This window comes from Cornus florida, unplaced genomic scaffold, assembly GCF_030987335.1.
Source record: "Cornus florida cultivar Cherokee Brave unplaced genomic scaffold, ASM3098733v1 CherokeeBrave_3.0.0_Hap2_Chr10, whole genome shotgun sequence".
In the NCBI taxonomy this organism is placed as follows: Eukaryota; Viridiplantae; Streptophyta; class Magnoliopsida; order Cornales; family Cornaceae; genus Cornus; species Cornus florida.
The window spans coordinates 74,135,225-74,160,017 of record NW_026775580.1 but is presented as its reverse complement, the minus strand read 5'-3'; the positions used below and the strand labels follow the sequence as shown (position 1 = coordinate 74,160,017).

Genomic DNA, 24,793 nt, shown 5'->3' with positions numbered 1-24,793 from the left:
TTTTATCTTGTTCGGGTCATTTACTCCTCGAGCATACCAAAACACAACGTGAAGCTTCATATGCAGATGATGTCTTTCCCCTCCCCTGCTCCCTCTCTGCTCCATCCTCCCGTCATAGTTCACATACGTGATTAGGTTGCACAATTCCCTCTCCCCACACCATACTTATTTTTTCCTCCTATTAACTTCCCACTCTTCATCAATGGTGTGGAAAATCTCCATTGCCCTCTCTTCTTCCCCTTCAAAGGACAACCCCAAACACTTACTAACCTCCAACATTTTTCATCAACTAACTGTCTCCCCTCTCATCCGTAGCCTGATTGGACGACTTCTCGGCCTCCTAATCAGGTCCCATGACTGCTAAAGGTTGGAACAGCCTATTTCCGTCGCCTTCAGCTTCCTCTCTCACCACCGTGGCTTGGTTGATATCAAATGGGTCAATCAGCATATTTTCTTAATCCTCTTTGCTTGAATGTTACTTTGTTTCTTGCATGAAATGGGCATTGTACCCACCCTCAGTAGAAGTGTCCATACCCATTGTTTCCCCCCTCGGCTACCCTAACTTTCCCATTCTTTGATATAAACTTAGTTCATCCATCATGGCTGCGCTTCTCAATCTCAACTGCATCCCCTTTCCGTCGCGTAGTGTGATTATTCTGCCTTCATCACCCTCTATAGTCATCACAATTTGATTCCGGCAGTCCCCTCCATACATCTAACCAGCCAAAGTAGCCATATTCACATTTGTTACATGTTCTAAGTAAACTCGTGCCACCACTTGCGGCTCCACCCTTTTCCATACTTGTTCTGTGACTTCTGTCACTCTGCTACTCTTACCACTCGACCCTTCCTTGCCTTTAATTCCCAGTTTATTTCCAAAAAGAGGAGAGAAGTGTGAAGGGGCTTTAGATGTGTTTTTTCAGAACACTTAGCTGGGTTTTGAGTTTTGACCCTTTTGGGCTACCTTTGAGATCCACTCATTGAAGGCCATTTCTCTCTCTCCGCACATGTCCATATTGTTCTATTAAGGGTTATGCTTTTAGTTTGGGCTTGGTCCAATCCCTTTTGATTATTTGACCTTTGCACCTTTTGCCCTGTTAACACGTTATCCGACTGAATACTATTATGACTAGGTCCAATTCTGATGGCAATCCTCATGATTCTAAGCCCCCCATATTCCCCCCTTCGATCAAACGCTGTTCATGAGCCTACTTGGTGAAAGTCATCCCCTTTGGCTTTTGAGCCCACACTTAGTGTTAGGGGTGGTATTTCGTGCTGGCATGTGTTGTGTTTGTGTCATATCAGGACATGAGTATCTTGTTAAATGGGAAATCACGAATATGACACAACACGCATAACTTGTTTAATAAATCGGTCACGAGTTGTCTCCCACCCTTTTTGATTGTTAAGAAGACCCTCGCCATGTGTCACTTTTTGTTCGCCTCGTTATTTTTGCTCGCCCCAGGCACTTGCAAAGACCCTCGTTCCCTACCTCTCTAGTCCCTCGTCGTCTACTTCTCAGACATCACTTTCTGGCATTCTTCCGTTGCACGCTGTGCTTCGGCCCTCTCTCGCCACCAATCCTCCTCTTGAATTAGAAATTTCTCATCTTGATCTTTGAGCGACGCTACTGCTCGAGTCAGTTCCGACATGGTTCTTCCGACACAGCCACCCGATAAAACTCCTTCCCATCCCTCACCATCACAAAAGCTGGTATCTCCCCTCTGTCCGTACCTGAAATGATTATTCTTTCCGCGTCTACCATTTCATCAGCTTTTACGCCTTTAAAATGGCCACACAAATCTCCAATTGCCATGACCTATGGATGGCACCATAGGTGGAGCTTAGACCATACAATAGAATTTGTCTTCCTCAGAATGCCAAACCATCTCATTCGGTATGACCATACATCAAGCTTTAAGAACGCCTCTGCCCACTCTGGTTTTCCCTCTTTCAAAACCCTATTTGCCTTGATGTGAGAAGGTAGCCTGAATAGAAGCATTGAGTCCGTCAATGGAGTCACCCACCCCACTTGTCACTGTCCATGCCTTCGTAGCCAACTCGTCTGTCTTTTCTAGGCTTCCCACTTCTCTGTCAGAACAACCAACAAGGCATGATTGCAGAGTCTCTTTCCTTCTCTCAACACCCCCATCACCCACTTTGAACTCGTGCCCTCTGTCCGACGGCAGCCTTGAAACCTCTCAGGTGGTGAGAATGCTTGGTAGTTGAGGAGGCCCTGGATGACATGGGCCAGGTCCGACTCGCAAAACACAACCTTCAGTCCGAACAGCTGGGTCAGCCCATAAAAAGACACTGCCATATGGGCCGAGCGGGAGTAAGCCCATCAAGAGTGACCAGGGCTTACTGAGGAATAGGCCCAGGTCCAGCAATTAGTAAATATCTTGTAAATATCTTGTAAATATCTATAAATAGGAGTTGGAATGAAGAGGAGGGGGATCTTGATTCGGGTTGAGGTGTAAGAATTCTAGAGAGAGAAAGAATAGAAGGAGATTCTTGCATCTTCAATTGGCGCCGTCTGTGGGAAACGCATAAAAGTTTGGTTGATCAATGAGGAGGATCGAATGGATTCAAACCAATTCGGTTGATCGAGACTCGATCTTGCGGATTTGAATCCAGATCTGAGCGATTGTGACCTACTCTGGAGGAATTACGATTCTTGAAGCTTTGGCAGGAGTGACTTCAGATCTACGCAACCGCGAGTTGCTCGATTGTGACAGGATCTGACGGATTTAGAGTCCAGGCAATTCAGATCTTGTAAACAGTGAGCATAATTCGGAGAATTAGAAGCCAGATCTAAAAATTCCTACTCACGAAGCTTAGATCTACTCGCGAGCTTGAGATTAATGCCTTTACTCCGTTCGGGAATAATGATAGGTGAAAGCTCCAATCCGATGGAGGCTGTCCAGCAAACAAAGCTTGAAGAGTTGATGAATTTGATTGAAGCTCTCAGAAAAGAAAATGCAGAATTGAAAGCTGGATTGCAGCATCGGCAAATACCCGCAGTCTCGCATCCGCTTCCGGTCGGAGAAGGAGGTGTTCCATCTAGTATCGCGCATCAAGGCGATCAGAACGAGAACAATCAGTCAGCTCACCACCGTGATGAAAGGATGATGGACAATTCGCCGCCAAATGTTCGTCGAGTTGAAGATCACGAAGGCTCGACTCACGTTGATCCGCAGCGGGAAAGGTTTGACCGAGAGGAAGCGATGGAGGTAGATCGCCGTCGAGTAGCGTCGCCTTGGCAGAGAGAGTTCATAGAGGAACGGTCGTTCGATCCGTCTTACCGGCCCTCCATGGTTACTGTCACTCATCGCGGTTCGGAGGGCAGAACCGTAACTCACAGAGCTACCGCCGGACTCCAGAGAGAGAATGAAGCTCTCCGATCCGCAGCTCGGACGGTGGATTCACCATTCACCGACGAGATCTTGAATGCGCCGCATCCAAGGAAGTTTGCTATGCCAGTCTTTATTCTGTTTGACGGAACAACCGATCCGATCGATCATGTGTATCATATCCAGTTGAAAATGGCCCTGAACACGGAAAACGACTCTTTAATGTGCAAATGCTTCCCTACAAGTTTGGCCGGACCGGCGCTCAGCTGGTTCAAAAACTTGCCTAGGAGCTCCATTGGCAGTTTCAGGGACCTGTGCGATCGGTTCATAAGCCAGTACTATGGGAACAAACGCCCGCCGAAGGACATCTCGAGCCTGTTCACGATGCGGCAACACAAGGATGAACGGCTCCAGGCCTTTCTTACCAGGTTTAATCTCACTAAGAGTATGGTAATCGAATGCCATCCTACTACGGCAGTTCAAGCCTTCAAGTTAGCCATGACACGCGGAACTCCGTTTCACACCAGTCTGGTAGTGAATACGCCAGCTACCATGGACGAACTCAATGAGAGAGCCGATGGCTTTGTGCGCCTCGAAGAAGAGGAGGCAGCTAATGCTCGGACAACGTCGCTTGTGTCGACCGAGGAAAAGTCCAAGGCAAAGATCAGGCAGAAGCAGGCTCAGCCGCAGCGTCAGACCACTTGGAAGGCCGAAAAAAGGTCCAGGGAGGAAGAGTTGATTACTCCGCTGAAGGTCACTCTGGCGAGGTTATATCAGGAGAACAAGGACAAGTTTCATCCACCACTGCCAATTAGACAACCCCTCGAACAGAGGGATCAAACTAAACATTGTGCTTTTCATTCTGATTTCGGACATCAGACTAACGAATGCAGGAACCTGAGGAGGCAAGTGGAGATGTTGATAGCTAGAGGGGAGTTTGCGAGTTATGTTCAAGGCTCGGCGATGGAGCAGAATCGACCAGTGGAACAAATAAAAAGGAGTCATAAACAAAGCTCCCACAATTCGCAACCAGTTCGTATAATCAATGCTATCCATGGTCGACCCGAGCCTAGTGAAGAGCCAGATGAGCTGCTACGGGTGCGCCTGCGGCAGGCACAGATGAAGAAAAGGGTCGGCAATGTGACCACTCTACACCAACAGAGCCCGTCAATGCAGATAAAGTTCGACTGGACAGACCTGCAGCGTGTCCAACTGCCTCATGACGACCCGTTGGTAGTCAGTTTGACAGTGGCAGAGTGCTTGGTGCGCAGAGTTCTGATCGATCCTGGGAGCAGTGCGAATGTTATGCCAAGGGACACATTTGACAGGCTCGACATTAAACCAGAGAGGCTCAAGCCCACCGGAAATCCCTTATTAGGGTTCGATGGGAAGAGGGTGGAACCCGTCGGGATGGTGGAAGTAGAAGTTCAAGCTGCAGAGCGAGCTCTTATGGAAACTTTTGTGGTTGTGGAAATTCACCCCTCGTATAATCTCCTGATGGGAAGAGGATGGATTCACAGAGTCCGAGGTGTACCCTCAACTCTGCATCAGGTCATGAGGTGCCTCGGGCCCGATGGAGATAAAGTGATAGACATTCGGGGGGATCAGGTCGCAGCCAAAGAGTGTTATTCCGTCACACTAAAGCATGCAGGGAAGGGAAAGGCGCCCGTCCGGTCGACAAGCCCCAGATAGCAATTACAGGAACCTCCACTCGAGCAGAATAGGGTGGAGGAGTCAGCCGACTTGACCGAGGAGCCCCTTCTGGATGTGCAGATCGATCAGTCCAGGCCAGAACGAACTACCAGAGTGGGTATAAGATTGACCAGAGAAGAGCAGCAAGAGCTAGTGGATTTCTTATCCCACAATGTCGACGTATTTGCATGGAGTCATCTCGACATGCCTGGAATTAGTCCTTCCGTCTCCTGTCATTCCCTGAATGTCAATCCTAATTTCAAACCAGTGAAACAGAAGCAGCGAAGATTTGCTCCAGAACGTAATCAGATCATAACGGAAGAAGTTGATAGGCTGCTTGATGCGGGATTTATCAGAGAGGTGCACTACCCTGAGTGGTTGTCCAACGTCGTTGTGGTGCAGAAGAAAAATGGGAAATGGCGCGTATGCATTGATTTCACCAATTTAAACAAAGCCTGCCCGAAGGACAGTTTCCCGTTGCCTAAGATTGATCAAATGGTGGATGCCACCACGGGGTATGAGCGTTTAACCTTTCTGGACGCATATTCAGGTTATAATCAGATTCCTATGGACCCCGCAGATGAAGAAAAAACTTCTTTTGTCACCGAGCGAGGAACGTACTGCTACAAGGTTATGCCTTTTGGATTAAAGAATGCGGGAGCAACTTATCAACGACTTGTCAGCAAAGTTTTTAAGAATCAAATGGGTAAGATTGTCGAAGCCTATATTGATGACATGGTGGTGAAAAGTAGGAAAAAGGATGATCATCTGAAGCATCTGCAAGAGGTATTTGATGTAATAAAGCGATATGGGATGAGGCTCAATCCGACCAAGTGCTCGTTCGGTGTGAGTTCCGGGCAGTTTCTGGGACACGTGGTCAACCGCAGGGGCATCGAAGTTAGCCCCGCTCAAGCAGAGGCTTTGATTAAGAATGCCGAGCCAAAGACGATCAGAGAGGTGCAAGCCCTAACAGGACGAATAGCTGCATTAAGTCGATTTATTTCAAAGTTGTCAGACCACTGCAAACCATTCTTTGACACGATTCGGAGCCATGGAAGGCAGGTCTGGGGGGATGAGCAACGACAGGCATTGACTCATTTGAAGCAATATATGCAGAATCCGCCAGTCCTGTCAGCCCCAGAACCGGAAGAAAAGTTATTTCTATATCTTGGAGTATCTGGTGTCGCGACGAGTGCCGTTCTGATTCGTTGCAAGGAAGGGGTGCAATACCCAGTATTTTATGTAAGCAAGACACTGATGGAGGCAGAAAAAAGATACTCAAAGGCCGAACGGGTGGTACTTGCACTTGTAAATGCAAAAAGAAAGTTAAGGCATTATTTTGAATCCCACCCCGTAGCTGTTCTAACAACTTTCCCAATCAGAACGCTCATGCACAAGCCAGAGCTCTCGGGCAGAATGACAAAGTGGGCCATAGAGTTGAGTTCATTTGACATAACGTACGAGCCGAGAACAGCTATTAAAGGGCAAGCGGTGGCCGATTTCCTACTAGAATGTGATGCCGAAGATACGGAAGAGGACCTTAGAAGCGGCTCTTGGAAACTTTTTGTGGATGGCTCCTCTAACCCGACGGGGGCTGGGATTGGGATCAAACTGCAAACCCCAGAAGGTACTTCCTTGAGCCAAGCACTCAGACTTGAGTTCCGAGCCACCAATAATGAAGCGGAATACGAGGCGTTGCTAAATGGATTAAAGTTGGCCAAAGAGCTACAGATCAAAAGTTTGACAGTGTATAGTGACTCGCAGCTGATTGTTCGGCAGGTAAATGGTGAGTACGCAACCAAGGATGACATGATGGGGGCATACCGTTCTGCCGTTCTGCGTAGAGCCAAGGACTTTGCAAAGATTGAATTCATACAGTTGCCGAGGGAACAGAATGCAGATGCAGACCGTTTAGCATGCAGTGCTTCAAGTTGTGGTGAAACATTGGCGAGGGTGATTCCAGTGGGAATAGTGACCCAGCCGTCCATTTTCGAAGAACCGATGGTCTCGGACCCTTGGCAAGTCAACGTCATACCGTATGAACCGAGTTGGATTGACCCAATCATTACCTATATTCGAGATGGCGTTTTGCCTATGCAAAGGGATGAAGCTAGGAAACTCAAAAAGAATGCTGCCAAGTACGCCATCGTGCGGAACCAGCTGTACAGAAGGTCCTATTCTGGCCCATACTTGAAATGTGTCACCCCCGCGGAATCGCAGCAGGTATTGCGAGCTATTCATGAGGGTGTGTGTGGCAATCATTCTGGCGGAAGATCGTTAGCGCATAAAGCAATGACACAAGGGTATTTTTGGCCAAACATGTCAAGAGACGCGGAGGAGTTCTCTCGAAGGTGCGATAAGTGCCAACGATATGGACCAATGATCCACCAACCACCTGAAGAATTGCACGTAATGGCCTCGCCGTGGCCTTTCGCGCAATGGGGGATGGATGTGGTCGGTCCTCTGCCAACTGCAAGAGCTCAGAACAAGTATGTGTTACTGGCCACGGATTATTTCACTAAATGGGTGGAGGCAGAACCGTATCCTAGCGTGACTCAGACTCAGGTGAGACGATTTATCTGGAACAACATTATCTGCCGCTTCGGTGTTCCCAGAACAATAGTCATGGACAATGGCACAAACCTCGACAGCAGGCAAGTAAGAAAGCTGCTGGAGGAGTATGGAATCAACCAGAAGTTGGCTGCAGTAAGTCATCCTCAGGCTAACGGACAAGCAGAAATCACAAACAGAACCATTTTCGCCTGCATTAAGAAGAAGCTGGAAGATCATAAGGGGAAGTGGTTGGATGAACTCCCGAACGTTCTATGGGCTTACAGAACCACCCCAAGGCGGCCGACTGGGGAGAGCCCGTTCGCGATGGCGTATGGTACCGAAGCAGTTATACCGGTTGAGCATTTAGTCCCCACTATCAGAAGCTTAGCATGGAGTCGAGATCAGAACGACAAGATGTTAAGATTGAACCTCGACATGATAGACGAAAGGAGGGACGCAGCGGCTATAAGGCTAGCATCGTATCAGCAAGTGCTGGCGAATAGTCACAATAAGAGAGTAAAACACAGGGATTTTGCCCCGGGCGATCTGGTTCTGAAAAGAAAGGTGGGGATGGTCAAAAAAATGATGCCACCCTGGGAAGGCCCATACAGAATTGCAGAAGTCATTGGCAAAGGGGCATATACGTTGGAAACCATGGCGGGAAAGTTGGTCAACAAGCCCTGGAACGCCACGTCTCTGAAGAGGTACTATCAATAGAAGCTAAGTTCTGGTTTTAATTGGATGTTATTTGTTGTTAATCAAATACATATGAATGAGCAAGTTACCGGAATTTACAAAAAAAGAAGAGAAGAATTTTCTTTTCCAATGGTCTACTATAAAAATTGAAAGCCAAGTGGCAAGTGGCATTCTAGCCGAGCGCCAGGCACTTAAGCAAGATAAGTGGCAGCTGGCACTATAAGCCGAACGCCAGACACTTGCTAAAAATTGAAAGCCAAGTGGCAAGTGGCATTCTAGCCGAGCGCCAGGCACTTAAGCAAGATAAGTGGCAGCTGGCACTATAAGCCGAACGCCAGACACTTGCTAAAAATTGAAAGCCAAGTGGCAAGTGGCATTCTAGCCGAGCGCCAGGCACTTAAGCAAGATAAGTGGCAGCTGGCACTATAAGCCGAACGCCAGACACTTGCTAAAAATTGAAAGCCAAGTGGCAAGTGGCATTCTAGCCGAGCGCCAGGCACTTAAGCAAGATAAGTGGCAGCTGGCACTATAAGCCGAACGCCAGACACTTGCTAAAAATTTAAAGCCAAGTGGCAAGTGGCATTCTAGCCGAGCGCCAGGCACTTGCCGTACAAACACACAGCAAAACTAATATAAAAAGAAAAAGAGAGAAAAGATATATATGTACTGAAGATAAGTTGAACAGAGCACAACACATAGAGAAAAAGAGTTCGGCCATTTCATTAATATTGAACATTTAGTTTACAAAAGAGAGGTGTCCATCATTACAAGAAGATATGAACTGGAAGAATTCGAAGGAGCCCTAGCTAGACGCCTCAGTACCAACAGCATCCTGGTCCTGCCGACTCGCCTCCTCGGCCCCATCAGCCGCCTCACCTTCATGAGGTGGGGAATCCAGGTGAATAACTGAGTCGTTCGGCTGGGGTTCAGCGTCAGCAGTGGCTACAGAGGGAGCCACGGTCGACGATTGGGGAGCGGTCAGTGGCAGAGTGGCAGGAGGAGCTGTGATGATCCTTGAGGATGCGATGTCCTGGCACTCATCAAATATACGCTCCGCTTCGGTGGGTTCTGGGTCGACATAGACCCCCAGAGGCTCGATCCCCAGATCCTTGTCTACCTCATCCGGAGTGGAGCTGGTCTGTCCCTCATCCGGAACCCGGTCGGCGAAGCCTTCCCGGAATCCTTGAGCATACCGAAGAGCACCGACCCTGGAGAACCGAGCATGAAGGGCCAGCATCCCACCACCCACTCTGCTGATAACGTCGATCAGAGCGGTACGCTCGTCCAGAGCTCTTTTTTCAAAAGCCATCCGAGCAGACTGTTCATCAGCTAGAAGACGTTGGAGTTCTGCCTTCTCTTCTCTGAGTGATTCCTGCTCAGTCTGCCAGACGCTCTTCTCGAGCTGGAGGGCGTCCTTCTCATCCTGAAGGGAATCATTCTCCTTTTTCAGGACATCTCTCTCTTGCTCGGCTTTGTCAAGCCGAACCAGCGCCTCGGTATTCTTCATGGCAAGGAGGTCGTTCTCTTTATTAGCCACCTCCAGGCTGTCAGAATACTTTCGGGCCCTGGCGTTCCCCATTTCCACCTGCTTCTGCATGGCCATCATCCCAAACAATGTCTGCATAGGTGCACAATAAGAACGGTTAAACCAATAGTCAGAACGGGAGAAGGCAAGACCAAGTAATATAAGAGAATTCATGAGTTAGAAAATAAAAGTCACCTCCATAGCAGATTGGGGAAAGCGACTGAACACGTCCTTCTGGGAAAGGCCCTTTGCCGCCTCAATGTCCTTCGGAGTCCACATGCTCCTGTAGTAGGCCATAGCGGTCTGGCCATCTTTCAGCATGGTCTCGTTCGGTTTCACGAACGTCCCATCCGTTCGAGTGTACCGAGGGGCCCATGGCGGCAAGCTGGGGATAGAAGGGGGGCCTGAAGCAGAAGCAGAGCCACCAGCTGCAGGAGGCCCAGAGTGAGAAGGAGCTCTGATCGCTCGGTGCAAGAGAGTACCCGGCCCAGAGACTCGGGTCCTTCTAATAAGAGGCTCCTCCTCAGGGTCGATTTCACTGTCAGGATGAGGCCTTTTGCCTCGCTCTTTGTCCCGACCGCCCCCCGCAGCAGCAGGAGCTATGGTAGCTGGGGAGGGCGCGTTCTGGTTGGCCGCAGGGGCGCTGGCAGCAGGGTTAGTAGCCACTGCGCTCGGGGCAGTGTCAGATATGGTGGCTGAAGAAGAAGCCGACGCTGGAGAGGAGGTCGCCCCAGCAGCAGGAATGACTGGGGGAGTATTTTTCCTCCTGCCAAAAGAGGGAATCTGCAGTCTGCTCATATTGTAGCCGAGTGATGAGAGCGCAAAGAGGTTGTCTGAAGTGAGGAGATCTGAGCAGGAAGGAATATCGTTCAGAACGTATCTCTTCAAGTAGTTAATCCTATCCCTGCAAACACTGTAGCTCAAGTCATCACAAGGTATTCCCAAGGAGCGGCATAAGTAAGTGCAAAAACGAGGAACGCATGTTTCACAGGGGCAGTCGTGTTTATGGGATTTGAATTTTTTATAGGAGGAGACAGAGCAGACACCAAAGGCGCTCGGGATAGGGTAATCCTCTGCAGCCGGCGAAGACCAAGCCCCACTAATACCCACTATGCTATCCCTCCAACCCTTTTCAGATTTTATTGTGTCAGTGCATATGGACATCTTCTCGAACGGGTAGAGGTGGTAGAAGGGCTCGTTAGTACGGATCTTACTGACCTTATAGCACAGAAGGAGGTCTATGAGGTCAAGGTCCAGATTTCTGTCACGCATCAATAAGAGCATAACAGATATGATCCTAAAGAAGTTGGGGTTGACCTGCAGAGGGGATATCCCCAATCTGTTGAAGACGTAACTAAAGAAAGGGTGCAGAGGGAACCTAACAACATTCAGTTGAAGGTTTGTGAATAAGACTTCGCCGGGCAGGAGGCCGGCGCCGGTCGTAATATTAACGTCTTGGGGGCAAACCCTAACTACGATGTTGTCAGGAAGCCTAAGTCTCATACGAAGGACACCCAGATCTACAACCATGGTGGAAGTGCAAGAAGAATCTAAAAGAGGGAAAATGGAAGCCTGCCGAAAGTAAAAAGAACGAAACTAACCTCGGAGGACTGCAAGATCGCTGGGAGAATGACTCTCGAAGGATTTCACCGGAAAAGGCTTAGCACAGTTCTAGAAAGAGGGAGATTTGGCTGATGATGGAGACGGTAAAGGGAAGTGAAGTGGAATTCGAGAGCATTATATAGGCAAGGGGGCCCGAGGGCCGAAGCGTCGGGAAGGCAAGAAATCCCTCGAACCCCGGAACATTGATTCTGGATCTGACCGTTCGCTCCCCCACGTGGTTATCTCGAGCCGTCAGCGTCATGATGAGACGCCATCAATAATTACCCCTTATTAAATAAGGGGCAATTATGGGGGCAGTTGAGGAGGCCCTGGATGACATGGGCCAGGTCCGACTCGCAAAACACAACCTTCAGTCCGAACAGCTGGGTCAGCCCATAAAAAGACACTGCCATATGGGCCGAGCGGGAGTAAGCCCATCAAGAGTGACCAGGGCTTACTGAGGAATAGGCCCAGGTCCAGCAATTAGTAAATATCTTGTAAATATCTTGTAAATATCTATAAATAGGAGTTGGAATGAAGAGGAGGGGGATCTTGATTCGGGTTGAGGTGTAAGAATTCTAGAGAGAGAAAGAATAGAAGGAGATTCTTGCATCTTCAGTAGTCTTGCTACCTCCGAAAATCTTCTCCTCTCCATTCTGACTTGTCTCGAACACAAAATCACGCAAAAGTCAAATTGCAATCTTTTATTGCTATAATTCCTGAAAATCAGTTCCATGCTTGTTTTGGTTTCGTAGCTGGTTTTGAAAATGAAGCAGAAGTCCGTAATGAAAGCATATTGTTCAGAGCTTGAAATGGTGTCGAAGATATAATTCGGTTTAAAACGTTGCATTGTGTTTCGCCATAGCTTCCCTCTTTTGGGATATTTTATTATTATTTCTGTTTTTGTACCTGATACTTGAACACAATCAAGAAAGATTTTGGCGTCATGTGATTATAATGTTTATCCATTCATTGCTATTTGTTGCTATATTTTTGCCTTTAATGATATTTTTATATTATGCCTCCTTAGACTCCTTAGATATCCTTCATCCTATGGTGATTGCCCTTCACATCAAGAAAGGATTGTAATACCCCGATAATTTAAAGGATTTATTAATTGGGATTAATGAATTTTATTTTATTTTTAAATGATTTATTTTATTTAATTGAGTGTTTAGATTAATTGTCTCATTTTAGTTTGATTTTATTTTGTAATTATATATTTATTGAATTGATATGATGATTGATGTGTGTGTATTTAATTATTGATTGAATTGTTGGCGTATTGATATGATGTGACTTAGTTGTAAATTCTTATTTGTTTATGTGTTTTATGTAATTAGTATTTTAATTTAAGTATTTATTTAATTATTTTATTTATTTAGATTAAGTGGTTTGGACTTAAGGAATGTTGGACCAAAGGATATGGTCTTGGGCTTGAAGGAGGCCTTATTGGGTTAATTAATAAAGGCCTATGGTTATTTAATTAATCCTAATTAATTAATTAATAATTGTTAGAGAAAGATATATATAGAGATATATATTTATGGATATATATATATATATATATAGGATTTATGATTTAATTAATCGATGGTTAATTATGGGAGATATATATATATATATATATAAATAATATAATACATGTTTATATATATTATATTGTTTAAAGAGTATTAGTTTATTATTTTATTTGGTAGTCCTACTAGGAATAGGATTTAGGGTTTAATGTGTATAAATATACACATAATGATTAGGGTTAAAAAGTTTACACGTTAGAAAAATTAAGAGAGACAGAGAGAGAAGAAGAAGAGAAAACAGAGAAGGAGTAGGCCGGATCTGAGGAAGAGGATGCAGGGATTGGAGGAGACAACCAAAGATTAAAGCTTCGATTTCGTTTCGAAATCTTCAGGCAAGTTGTCTCTAACTCTCCTCGTAGGACCCATAAATTTATCACCTTGGGTGCCAAAATTTAGTTTAAAATCATTAATTAAATCATGTTAGATCGAAAAAATATATATATATAAATTATTATATTTAATTTGTGTATTCATTGGATTTTAATTATGTATATAGGTGTGGTATATATGTTTTTAAAATCAATGTATAGGAAAATTTGTGACCCAAAAGGGTTAATTATTTTTCTGGAATTTTTCTAGAATTTTTGGAATTTTTCTATATTTTTCTGGATTTGTTTTATATTTTTATGATATTTTTAGAATTATTTATGTGTATAAAAAAATAATATATGTGCATACGGGGTACACGAATTAGAGGTCTCTATGCATAAAAACGATTCTGATTCGGCGCGGTCAGGTGCATTACACTACGGTGCGCCTCAAATCAAGACCATGGGATGGTCCTGATGACCAGCGAAGGTTCTGGTGTGATATGGTGCATAGGAATTTGGTACACAAGCTGATCTTGGCCATTGGATTATTTAAAGTTAACTAGATTGATTCAGTGTAATGCGGGTGCATGGAGGTTCAATGTACCATAAATTTGAACCTTAGATGTGGCTGATTGAAAGGAGAGTTGATGTGATGTGGTGCTAGTGCATGGAGGTGTATAGAGATGCGGTGAACTGATCCTATGTGACACGCGCATAAGGACCAGTTTACATCCAGCAAATGAGAGAGCGCCACGTCAGCCAGGTGCATGGGCGGCGCGTGAGAGCGCGTGGGGGCGCGTGAAGCCACGTGGCTTCTTGTGGAGGCGCGTTCCAGAGTTTTAGGCGCGTTTGGCGGCTCGTGGGGGCGCGTGAGGAGGTGTTCGGAGTCCTGGAAAGGTCCTGTGGGGTCCGGTGAATTTTTAGAATTGATTTTATGCCTGTGAGGGTTGAAAATAACCACTTGAGGAGGTGTTCTTGGTATTCTAAGAACCATAGAGTGTTACTACGAGGATTAGTAGGTAATTGTTTGGAGTAAATATAATAATATATTATATTGTTATGGAGGGTGGTGTATATATGTGTATATATATTTATATATATGTATATATGTGTACACATGGAGTTTTGATTTAATTATGATTAGTATGGAAGAGAGTATTTATATATATATATATATATATATATATAAATGGAAGGTATTATACATATATATTATATAGTATATGTGTATAGGTATATATTATTTAAGATAATTAATATTAGTTATTCTTATATATTTGGATAGACTGATTATTAAATGGTAATATGCTTATAATGTGCATGAGATGTTTATGTATGAATTAGACATGGTTTAATTGTCAAAGGTATAAATAAATATACTTAGAGGGGCATGGTTGATTTGCCAAAGTTATACATGAATATACTTAAAGGAGGCATGGTTGAGTTGCCAGTATATAAATAAATATATTTATAAGGGCATGGTTGATTTGCCAAAGTGTATTATTGTTATGTGTTAGATGACTAAAGTATATCATCTATAAGTATTGCATGTATAGGTTGGATTAGGATTAATTAGATATTCTTAAATTAGAATAGTCTAATACTTTCAGGATAGTGTATTACTTTATACATATTAACAAAATAATACTAGTGATGACATGGATGATTTGTCAAAGCCTAGCGGTGTGATGTAAATACTTATAATCATTATTGGTTTTGGAAAATAAATATAAATGATGGATTTGGTCTAGGTATGATTGATAATTAATCGTTGGTGATTGGTTTCAACAAATTTAGTGAACCTATTAATAGATAGGATTATTGTATTTATATATAATTATTTATATAAATTTGTATCATCTTATATTAAAGGTTAAAACTTTAATTAGAATGATTTTGGTTAGAGATGCTTTATTTATTGGTTTTTAGAGGCTTGGTAGAGGGAACTTGCTCGTGGGTCTAACCCACGATTTATTTTTCAGGTTATTAGAAGTTCCAGTCTCGAGGTTGAGGATCCGCAGCTGGGAGACTGTCATTCATCTACTCATCTTGTTTACCTTTAATTAGTATAGTTAATTATTGTTAAATGTTTTGTATAAACTGGTGGTTTATAAGATTTTGGTTTAGGAGTCCTTAACTTATGGGATTCCTGAGTTGTATAATATTTTCAAATTTTGAAACTCATGAAAATATTTTTGTAAAAGAGATTTAATTTTATTAATAGAATTCCATTCAGCGATTTAATCATTTTTTTTTATTCCTCTTGTATTCTGTGTTCGTTTAAGTACTATATTGTTTTGATATTCCCATGTTTTCGGGTGTGGGCCTGGCCAGCCTACACGTGGAAATGTGGGGGTATCACAAGGATGCTCCCCTAACATCAACAATATTTATGTAAGTTTAATATCTTTATAGTTTTTTATTGTACATAATCAAATTATTCTTTTAACAAATATATTGTTTGATCTTTAAACAACAGGGTTTCGTAGATACCGACATCTCTTTTCTGAACAGAAGCACAACGTAATATTAGAAAATTATGGGTTGTACAAAAAGAGTAACACTGATTGGCATGTGGCTGGGGATTCCAAGTTCAGATATATCTCAATAGCAGACTTCATGTGGTGGTTCGACAGGATTCATGAACAGTACAAAAAAAGTATTTATAATTACATGTTTAAGCAACAAATTTATGTTTTGGAGAATTGTCCGAAGACTTTATTAAAACAAGCAGTAATCGTCTGTTTTTGGCGAGCGCCACTGGATGGGTGGTACAAGTTAAACATTTCTGGGTTTTTTTAAGGAAAATCTTGATGGGACCAAAGAAGCTTATTGTGGAGAAGTATTAAGAGATTCTTGGGGAACGGTTTTGGAGAGGTTCCATAAGCCACTTCCTGATGCGACGTCTAGAAATGAAGTATTCTTACTTGGAGTGCATTATGGGATAGATGAAATTCTCCAAAGGAGATCAGAAGCAAAGAAAATAATATTGGAGATTGACCATAAAAAAATTGTCTAGGTGCTAACTCGTGATAAGCATGTCCCGTGGGAATATATGGAGCTTTGTGGGTAAGCTTTTAGTATAAAGTTTGAGTTTATTCTTTAAACTTACATTCCAGTTTCCAATTACATTGATATAAAAATTATTGTTTTGCAGGAATTTTTTTTATATGTTGTCAGAATTTGACCAATATAAAATATTGTTTCAATGTCCTCAAGGAAACAGTTTAGCTAAAAGAGTTGCGCATATAGCTTCGCATCTGGCCGAGGGACAGAGCTTTCCAATAGGCGACAGAGGTTATGAAACACAAGTCAGGTGTGATCAATGGAAGATTCCACGATATGAGATCATCCCCAAAAGAAGTAATGAAGTTGAAGAATTGTCTGATGAGGATATTTGAAGTCAGGTACTTTTACTTTGATTTCTCCTCTTCTACATCAAAACATACTGTAAAGAAAAGAGCTTATTTTTTTTTAATGATTTACTTTTCATCACACAAATCTTATCGTCAAAGATTAAACAGGATGGACAAAATAGTAGTATGGGTTTAAACATTAAGAATTGAGAGAGAGAGAGAGAGAAGACTCCTTGTGATCAGTCCTTCAGTTTCTAACAGAAAAAAAAAATAAAAAGGGTTCAGTTCATCGAGAGAGGGAGAGAACGGGAGTCACCTTGGTTCTCTGGTAGATCTGTGGTGGTGTTTCGCTGATGGACAACAGCTCTGGTAGGATTTGGATGAGATTGAGGATTGAGAAAGTGGGTAGGAAATTTTGAGAGAAAAATGCTATGTAATCTGAGTTTGAATTTTTAATTGGCCAAATTGCACTAAATCCCCCTGCAGTTTAAAAAAATTACAAATACCCCCTCTACTATATTATAAAATGAGGGTGTTAAATAGTACATAAACTTGCATAAATAGAGAATTAAATACTCCCGTTAAATTGAAGGCAAATGATGGAGTACTAGTGCAGATGATCCTGTTGTTTCTACCGCTAAAAAGGGTTGAACATAATTTGTTATTGTAATATCCTGAATTTTAAGGAAGTTAGTTAGTTAGTAAGACATGGGTTAAAGTTCACTTAAATTTATATTGGATTAAACCCAATGAGATGGTTGCCTTTGCAAATTTTATCAATATCATTGGTTATTGTGAATTATAAGATGGATCAATTTAAGTAAAACCCAAATAACAGATTTGGACTTGTGGGTTTGGTACGTACATTGAAATTTTAATTACAAAACGATGATGAGTGGAATAGAGATATGAAGTTCAATAGTGGCGGTGAAAAATAGAAATTGAGAAAGTACAAGGATTTAAAATGAAATAAAGATTTATGGTCTTGTGGGAAAATGTAAATTATGAAAAGCTAAAGGGTTAGAACAAAACAAAATAAAAATATTTAAGAACGGTGTGACCACTACAAGTGCCAAATGTTATCCACCATGTACTAAAAATATGTATATGTTATCTTTGTAGAACTCTCCGTACCTTTTTTTATGCAAAACATGTGGACAGTTTCCAAGAGAAGCCATATGTATGTATAGTGACAAGTTTTATGTAAGGAAGCATTATATGTACACTTGTATACTCATAAGGCAGCAAGCTTCCAAAGGGAAGGTTCTCACCTGGGTAGTGGGAGGATATATATACATTTAGGTATATGTATGGTATAAAGAGATGGAGAAAGCTGAGAGTAATGAACTTGATGCTGAAGTATATATAGGGGGTTAACAAAGAGAGAAAAATAGAGAAGGAAAATTGGGAAAAAAGGCTCAAAGATGTAGGTTTTCCCTCTCTTAACCATTTTTAAAATTTGATTTATTTTGTTAAAAATTTAGAAAAAATGCTGCTATTGTTTCATCACCTTGGACTATGGTTTGAATTGTCAAATACTTTGTCAAAGCGTGAAATGAGCTGAAAACTTGTTGGGTTTGGAACTGTATATTTGTGCTGAAGATTGAACTGAACAGTATGGGTTTAGGGCTGAATTTATCATACTTTTGACTTCTTAATTGGCTTTGAAATTTTGAGATACTACAGTACACTGGGTAGGAGTTTACATAGTTTTATTTTACTTAAATTGGTTGAGAATTGAATTTGTTATGAATTTTCGAGTATATTATGTTGTGAAAAACTGTTTTCAAACTAAATTTTGGCTACTGTTATATTTAAAACTGTACCGATTGTTCATTTGCTTGTTTTAATAAAATGTTGGTATCAAAGTACAGTAGGTTAGCTTTCAAATGGCTTTGGATTCGTGTAATTTGGATTAATATGCTATTTTTGGTGAATTTTCAAAGAAAATGTGTTTCTGCAGAAAATTGTACATAAGTCCTGGAATGACATTACTTTTAATGAATTTTAATACATATCTATGGTTGGATTTTTTAATGTGAAATTTTGTGAACATAGTGATGCTTTTCCAGAAATTTTGTTTTCTTAATATATATGAGATTTTTGGTTCTTAATGAATTTTGAAATGAATTGTGTTTTGAAGAAGACAGCTTGAGTTTGAGAAACTCTGAATGTGAACACTGATTTCTTCTTTGAAATGGGATTTGGAGTACAAAAAATTAATTGGTTTAAAAAGGAAAAAAAATGATAAATTGTGTACACTGTTGGCCTTGCTTGGGCTACGGCTTTTGGGCAAATTTCCTTAAAGAAACAGGTACAGGATGTGTCACTGTTGAGTGAAAGACCCGAAGCCCACGTGGTAGACCCTTGTTTGGGTATTGATGGTTGGGATCACTGCGGTGCATTGGATTTTTCTTTGAGGACCACCATCATTGGTTGATAAATGCATTCATGCTGTTGAAAATGAAAGATGAAAAAATTATGACTAGTTTTATGAACTATTGTGGTCTTATCAAAGTGATGATTTAACCTGTTGGAAATGACCCAAATGGTTTTTGATAATATGTTAATTAAATCATAATTATTTTTCATTATTTGGTCATCTAAATCCAGTTGTTCAGTTCATGCTCTAAATTTGCTAAAGAGTTTTTTTTTTTTTTTTTCCGGCCACTATGTTGAAAGAAAAATATGTTTTTTGATCTTTGATGGAAGTTATTGGTTTTCAACAAATATGGAAACCTGCTGGACTCTTGTAGCTCACCCTTGTTACAAAACATTTCCAGGTTGTGAGCTTGGTGAGCGAACTAGGAAGAAGAAAACAGGGCAAGGATGTAAAGTGCTTTTTTTGGAAAATATTTTCCTTTTTCAGGTAAAATATTCTTTTATTTTTTACTTTTTCGGTGTTTGACAAAGGTTTACGTCAAGGTTGAGGTCAAGTCTATCGGGCGGGGCATGTAAAATAACTTTTCGAAAATTGATGGATAAGTTATTTTTGTTAGATTTTAATATTTTTTTTCTTCGTAAATATTTTATGACAACCAAACACCAGAAAATAAAAAAATATTTTTTGAAAAAAGCTTCTAATTTTTGGGTTGGCTATCTATGTATTGATGACTTAATTATTGGAAATTCATCATCAAGATTGATGTAAAATAGTCTTACAATATTATATGGACTTCCCAGAGTGGACTCAACAAATTTTTTACTTTATGGATCAATCCATTTTTAAAAGGTCAACTCAGTTTAAAATGATAGCACGTGAGGCAAAACACAGACCATGGCCGGATGCTCAAAAAGAACATAAACCTATACGAAATCATTCTCTCCTCTCTCTCTCTCTGTCTCTAACCTCAAGCAAAGCGTCCTTAAGTTTACAAAAAAACTAGAGGAACAAAGACAAAACCCTAATTCCTATCAGCCAGGTTAACCCACGAAAATGAGTTTAGCTCAGTTTAAATATTTATTTTGAACTTTAGGACACTTGTTGAATTCTCTTCGGGCAATGTCACATAAATGGCCTAAGGCAAGTATTTTCATATATATATATACCCACATAAACATTTATATGCGCACATTATTGTGTAAATTAGTAGATATGTATTATAATGTACAATGTTTCCTCCAAGAAATTTTTTTGGCTTCGTGCTGATCTTCGATCTAGTCCTAATTTTTTTTTTGATAAATAAAAGTGTATTAGAAGGTGTTCAAAAGGGGAACGCATCCCAAAAGTTGTACAAGAACCATGAACACAAACCAAAAAAGCTTAGGGATCCAAAGACCCCAAAAAAACCAAAAGCTCCTCAACGGAAGAATAATCTCTCCCCATGCCCCAACTAAAAAGAGAACAAATAATAGAATACTTAAGAACCCCAATGGGTAGTTCCTCCTCAGCAAAGGATCTTCTATTGCGCTCTTTCCATAAACACCACCAAATGCATAGGGGAGTCGCCCTCCAAAAGTCACGAACTCGAGTCCCCACCATCTGCCTCCAAATATCGATAAGACCTTGGGAGGTCCGAGGCATAACCCACTGAACGCCAAAAAGGCCCAACATAAGACTCCAACAGTCATAGGCCACTAGGTAGTGCAAGAGAAGGTGGTCCACAGACTCTCCATCGGTCATACACAAACAATACTGATTAACAATGACCTGTCCCCTCTTCCTCAAATTGTCCAGAGTCAGGATCTTGCCCCAAGCAGCAGTCCACACAAAAAACGCGACCCTAAGAGGAGCCTTCGAATGTCAAACCGTTTTCCATGGATAAGAGGGAGCCTGAAACTGGAAAGACGGAAGAAGAAAGACCGGACCTGAAAAGTCCCCCACGAAGAAGGCACCCAAGTCAAAAGGTCCACCCCTGTGCCCTCCACCTCCTAACGATACGAGAGAGCCAAAAAAGCAGTGACATCATCCAGCTCCCAATCCTGGAAAGCTCGCCGGAGAACATCCCAAGATAACCTTCCGCAATCAAGGCGATAGCAATCAGCAACCAAAGCACGGCAATCCTAAACAACCTTGGAAACTGTTGACACAAAGGACGTTCCTCGCACCAAGGATCCTCTCAAAATCGAACACTCCGCCTTTCTCGAATTCTGAATCTAATATGCTTAGAAAACTCATCCCAACCCTTCCCAATAGATTGTCACACACCAACACCAATAGCAGATCTAGCCTATCTAGCAGACCAACCCCCTCTATTCTCCCCAAACTTGCAAGCAACAATCTTTCTCCAGAGTCTATGTCTTTCACTGTCAAACCTCCAAAGCCATTTGCCAAGAAGGGCCCTGTTAAAAGGGACCAACCTCCGAATCCCAAGGCCTCCTGACTTAAACGGCTTGCAAACCTGCTCCCACCTAACCAGATGATACTTAAACTCCTCCCCCCTGCCACCCCAAAGGAAGTTACGTTGAATCATCTCAAGCCTCCTCTCAACAAAAGAAGGAATCTGGAATAGGGAGAGGAAAAAAGTTGGAAAGCTGGACAAGACACTCTTCACCAGCCTAACTTTACCTCCCTTCGAAAGATATTGTTTTTTCCATCCAGCCAACCTTCTCTCGAAGCGCTCAATAACTGGATCCCAATAGCCCGCCCTTCTTGAGGAGACCCCCAGGGGCAAACCCAGATAGGAGATAGGGAAGGAACCCGTCCTACATCCAAGCACAGCTGCAAGGGAATTCACCTCCTGAACCTCCCCCACAGGGACAAGCACACTCTTGCCCACGTTGATTTTCAACCCAGAAACAGCCTGAAAACAAACCAGGACACATCTCAAATATCTCAATTGGGACGCCTCTGCCTCACAAAAAACCAATGTATCATCCGCGAACAACAAGTGAGAAATCTCCAATTGATGAACTGCCTCAGGACCTATCATAAAGCCCCGAAACATCCCTGATGAAACAGCCTTCCTCATCAGCCTATTAAGAGCCTCCATAACAATAATGAACAAGAAAGGGGAGAGGGGGTCCCCTTGCCTCCATCCACGAGAACTACCAAAAAACCCCGAAGGGGAACCATTAACCAGCACCGAGAATCTGACAGACGAAACGCAAAAAGCAATCCATTTCCTCCATCTCTCACCAAAACCCATCCTCTCAAGCAAATAGAACAAAAAATTCCAGCAAACATGATCATAGGCTTTTTCAATGCCACTATGAAGCCTAATTAAAAAACATGGAACGATTTTATTCTGGTATGAAGTCCTTCAAGATTGAAATTGAACCGGAGGCGATATTGGTACTCCACTTTTATACTACTACACTCTAATCTAAAAGGAAATGACACCTCTAACCTTAACTTTAAAAATTAATTTTCTCATATAATACAATTACCCTTTTCAATTATGGTAAGATCTTTTTATCTCCCTTCTTTCCCAATTAACGTTTTTGATATCTAAACTTTCTCTATATTTTATTAGCTTTCTCTTCTCTCTCTCATTTGGGTTTGATATTGATTTTTGTAAATGATAATAACAGATTTCACAAATAAAAATAACAGAGTTGAACGATGTAATTGATCTTGTTAGAATAACTGTTAAAACTTTATGAACTATTAAATTCCTTTGATGATAATAGTGTGATGGGAAATGGTAATTTGTTTTTTTATTTATTCTTCTTTTCTGTTTTATGCCTTGACTCTTGAGTTTATGTTTAGATTGTTGAGAATTTTAAAGGTTTTTAAAACTCCTTATTTGTAAGAGTTTGTGTTTTTTGAGTTTAAAATTCTTTTATTTTGTCTTAACAAATCTTTCCATTATTGATTTTATTGACAGATTTATATATTAGAACGTTTTAGGCTTTTAATAGCTTCAAGTTTTATGGGAATTTATTTGGTTAATAAAGGGTAGATACTCTAGCCATTGCCATCTAGGAGATGCAAATATCCACATTTTGAATAGAATATTAAACTCTCATATTATATACCCTTATTCTAACCGTATTTATCTAGTTTCTACCGTCATATTCTTTCCATATGTTTGTGGCAACTTGACATTCTTAGACAAGTCGCCTGTGGACGTGCTCATAGATGACTTTCGGCTTGAGAAGCTTGGGTTGTATCTTAGAGCCGCATTGGACCATCTGTACTTGCACGATAGGGAGGCCTAACAGTGCCTAGCATGCCCTCATCATCTTCAAGGTCAGCTCTTACTAGCTTTCTATAATACTTTATCTTACTTTGTGTAGCTGTTTTATTTTCTCATCTCTTTATAATTGCTTAATCAGAAAATTATTTTTTATATATATTTATTACAAATCATAAAATTATATATATATATTTATTTATTTATTACAAATCTTTTATAATCCATTAAGTGTTCACTGTTTTAACTATATATATATATATATATATATATATATATCACTTTGTTCATCTTCATAGTATGCCGTTTTTATTATTATTTATAACTGAACTCCATTAGTTCTTCAAACTCTTTAGTCTATATTCCTAACATCTCTCACATAGGGGACTTTTACCACATAATTCAATATAGATGATTTTTATTAAATTTTTTAAAGTCATTTAACACATCTTAATTTCTTAGTTGGTTGTAAAGGATAGAGTGGAATATGGATTCAGATGGTTGTAAAGGATAGACTGATGCTTTGTCGATAAAGTGTTCCCTATTCAAAATATACCAGATTCCTCATATAAAACCACCCCCCAAAGGACCTCGAAAACAAAAAGACCATGCCCCTTTCCATACACCCCTCACTTTCCTAAAAGCTCCATCGGAACATGATAGCCCATATCCCACGTGCCTGCCCCAAAGGACCACAAAAACAAAAAGACCAGTCTTTAGCGACAAAGCACCAGTCTTTGTCACCGAGGCATTTGAAACGGAGATGTTTGGTTATAAAATGGGGGTGCATTGGGCAAACCATGTTGGGCTTTAGTTCCGATTCCATTTTTGTACAAGGGACGCTTTCCCCTTTTGAACACTTTTTTATATTATTATTACTTATCAAAAAAAAGAATTATTATTGTTTGTAGGGAATTGTTTGAAATCTTGAATAGCTTTGATGAGGTTTATATTGATTATATACCAAGGGAGCTGAAAAGGGTCGCTGATTACTTAGGTGGACAAAAAGTGCAGGGAAGAGCATATGATCCGAATGTTGTGGACATGATGATAGCTTATGAGGACATGACACGTGTGAGATGGAGGGTTAATTAGGAGATTTCATGAAGTAAATAATAATGTACAGCAAAACTTAATCAATGAGGATCACCGTGTTCTCTCTATTGTACTGAACATCATGTTTTCTTTAGGCCATGTTCTCTTATACTACAAGGATTTATTATGTCTTATATTTTTTCGAAATTCCGTGCATTTTATTTTGTGCATTACTTCTTTTGTTTTCTTTTTTAAATTTACTCATTTGAAGTTTTAAAGTTGACACTATATGCATTCAAATTTATAGCTATAATCCAGACAAAATAAAAATTAATTTAAGATTTGATCTTATCATAAGGACAACCTTAATCTATTTCATCGTTTAAGCCTCTTTCTTTGTTCCCCTGTGCTTTTATTTGATCCTACCGTCATGAAAATTTTACTGTATTGAGTGGAATTTCATTATTGATCCTTGGTTTGCCTTCTAGTATGAGAAAAACTTATTTAAGCCT

The 24,793-nt window shown here is 41.3% G+C and overlaps 1 protein-coding gene and 1 long non-coding RNA gene across 6 annotated transcripts in view; one reads left to right on the top strand and one right to left on the bottom strand.

Moving 5' to 3' along the window:
• Positions 1-24,514, top strand: part of LOC132277324 (uncharacterized) — a 33,720-nt gene extending 9,206 nt beyond the window's left edge. The window contains exons 3-7 of one of the 5 annotated variants that reach the window (XR_009471009.1): positions 15,792-16,381; positions 16,470-16,719; positions 19,452-19,537; positions 23,192-23,302; positions 24,158-24,514. This is a non-coding gene — a long non-coding RNA (uncharacterized LOC132277324). Of the gene's footprint in view, positions 1-15,791; positions 16,382-16,469; positions 16,720-19,451; positions 23,303-23,708 lie in introns of all 5 variants that reach the window. The other 4 variants (XR_009471010.1, XR_009471011.1, XR_009471007.1 and 1 more) reach the window with 4 other exon arrangements.
• On the bottom strand, positions 8,799-12,025 carry LOC132279739 (uncharacterized). The gene is made up of 2 exons (XM_059781776.1): positions 10,015-12,025; positions 8,799-9,912 (listed from the first exon to the last, which is right to left on the bottom strand). The coding sequence occupies exons 1-2, from the start codon at positions 11,347-11,349 to the stop codon at positions 9,097-9,099; spliced, it is 2,151 nt and encodes a 716-aa protein (XP_059637759.1). The 5' UTR covers positions 11,350-12,025; the 3' UTR covers positions 8,799-9,096.
• Positions 24,515-24,793: the final 279 nt, after the last annotated feature.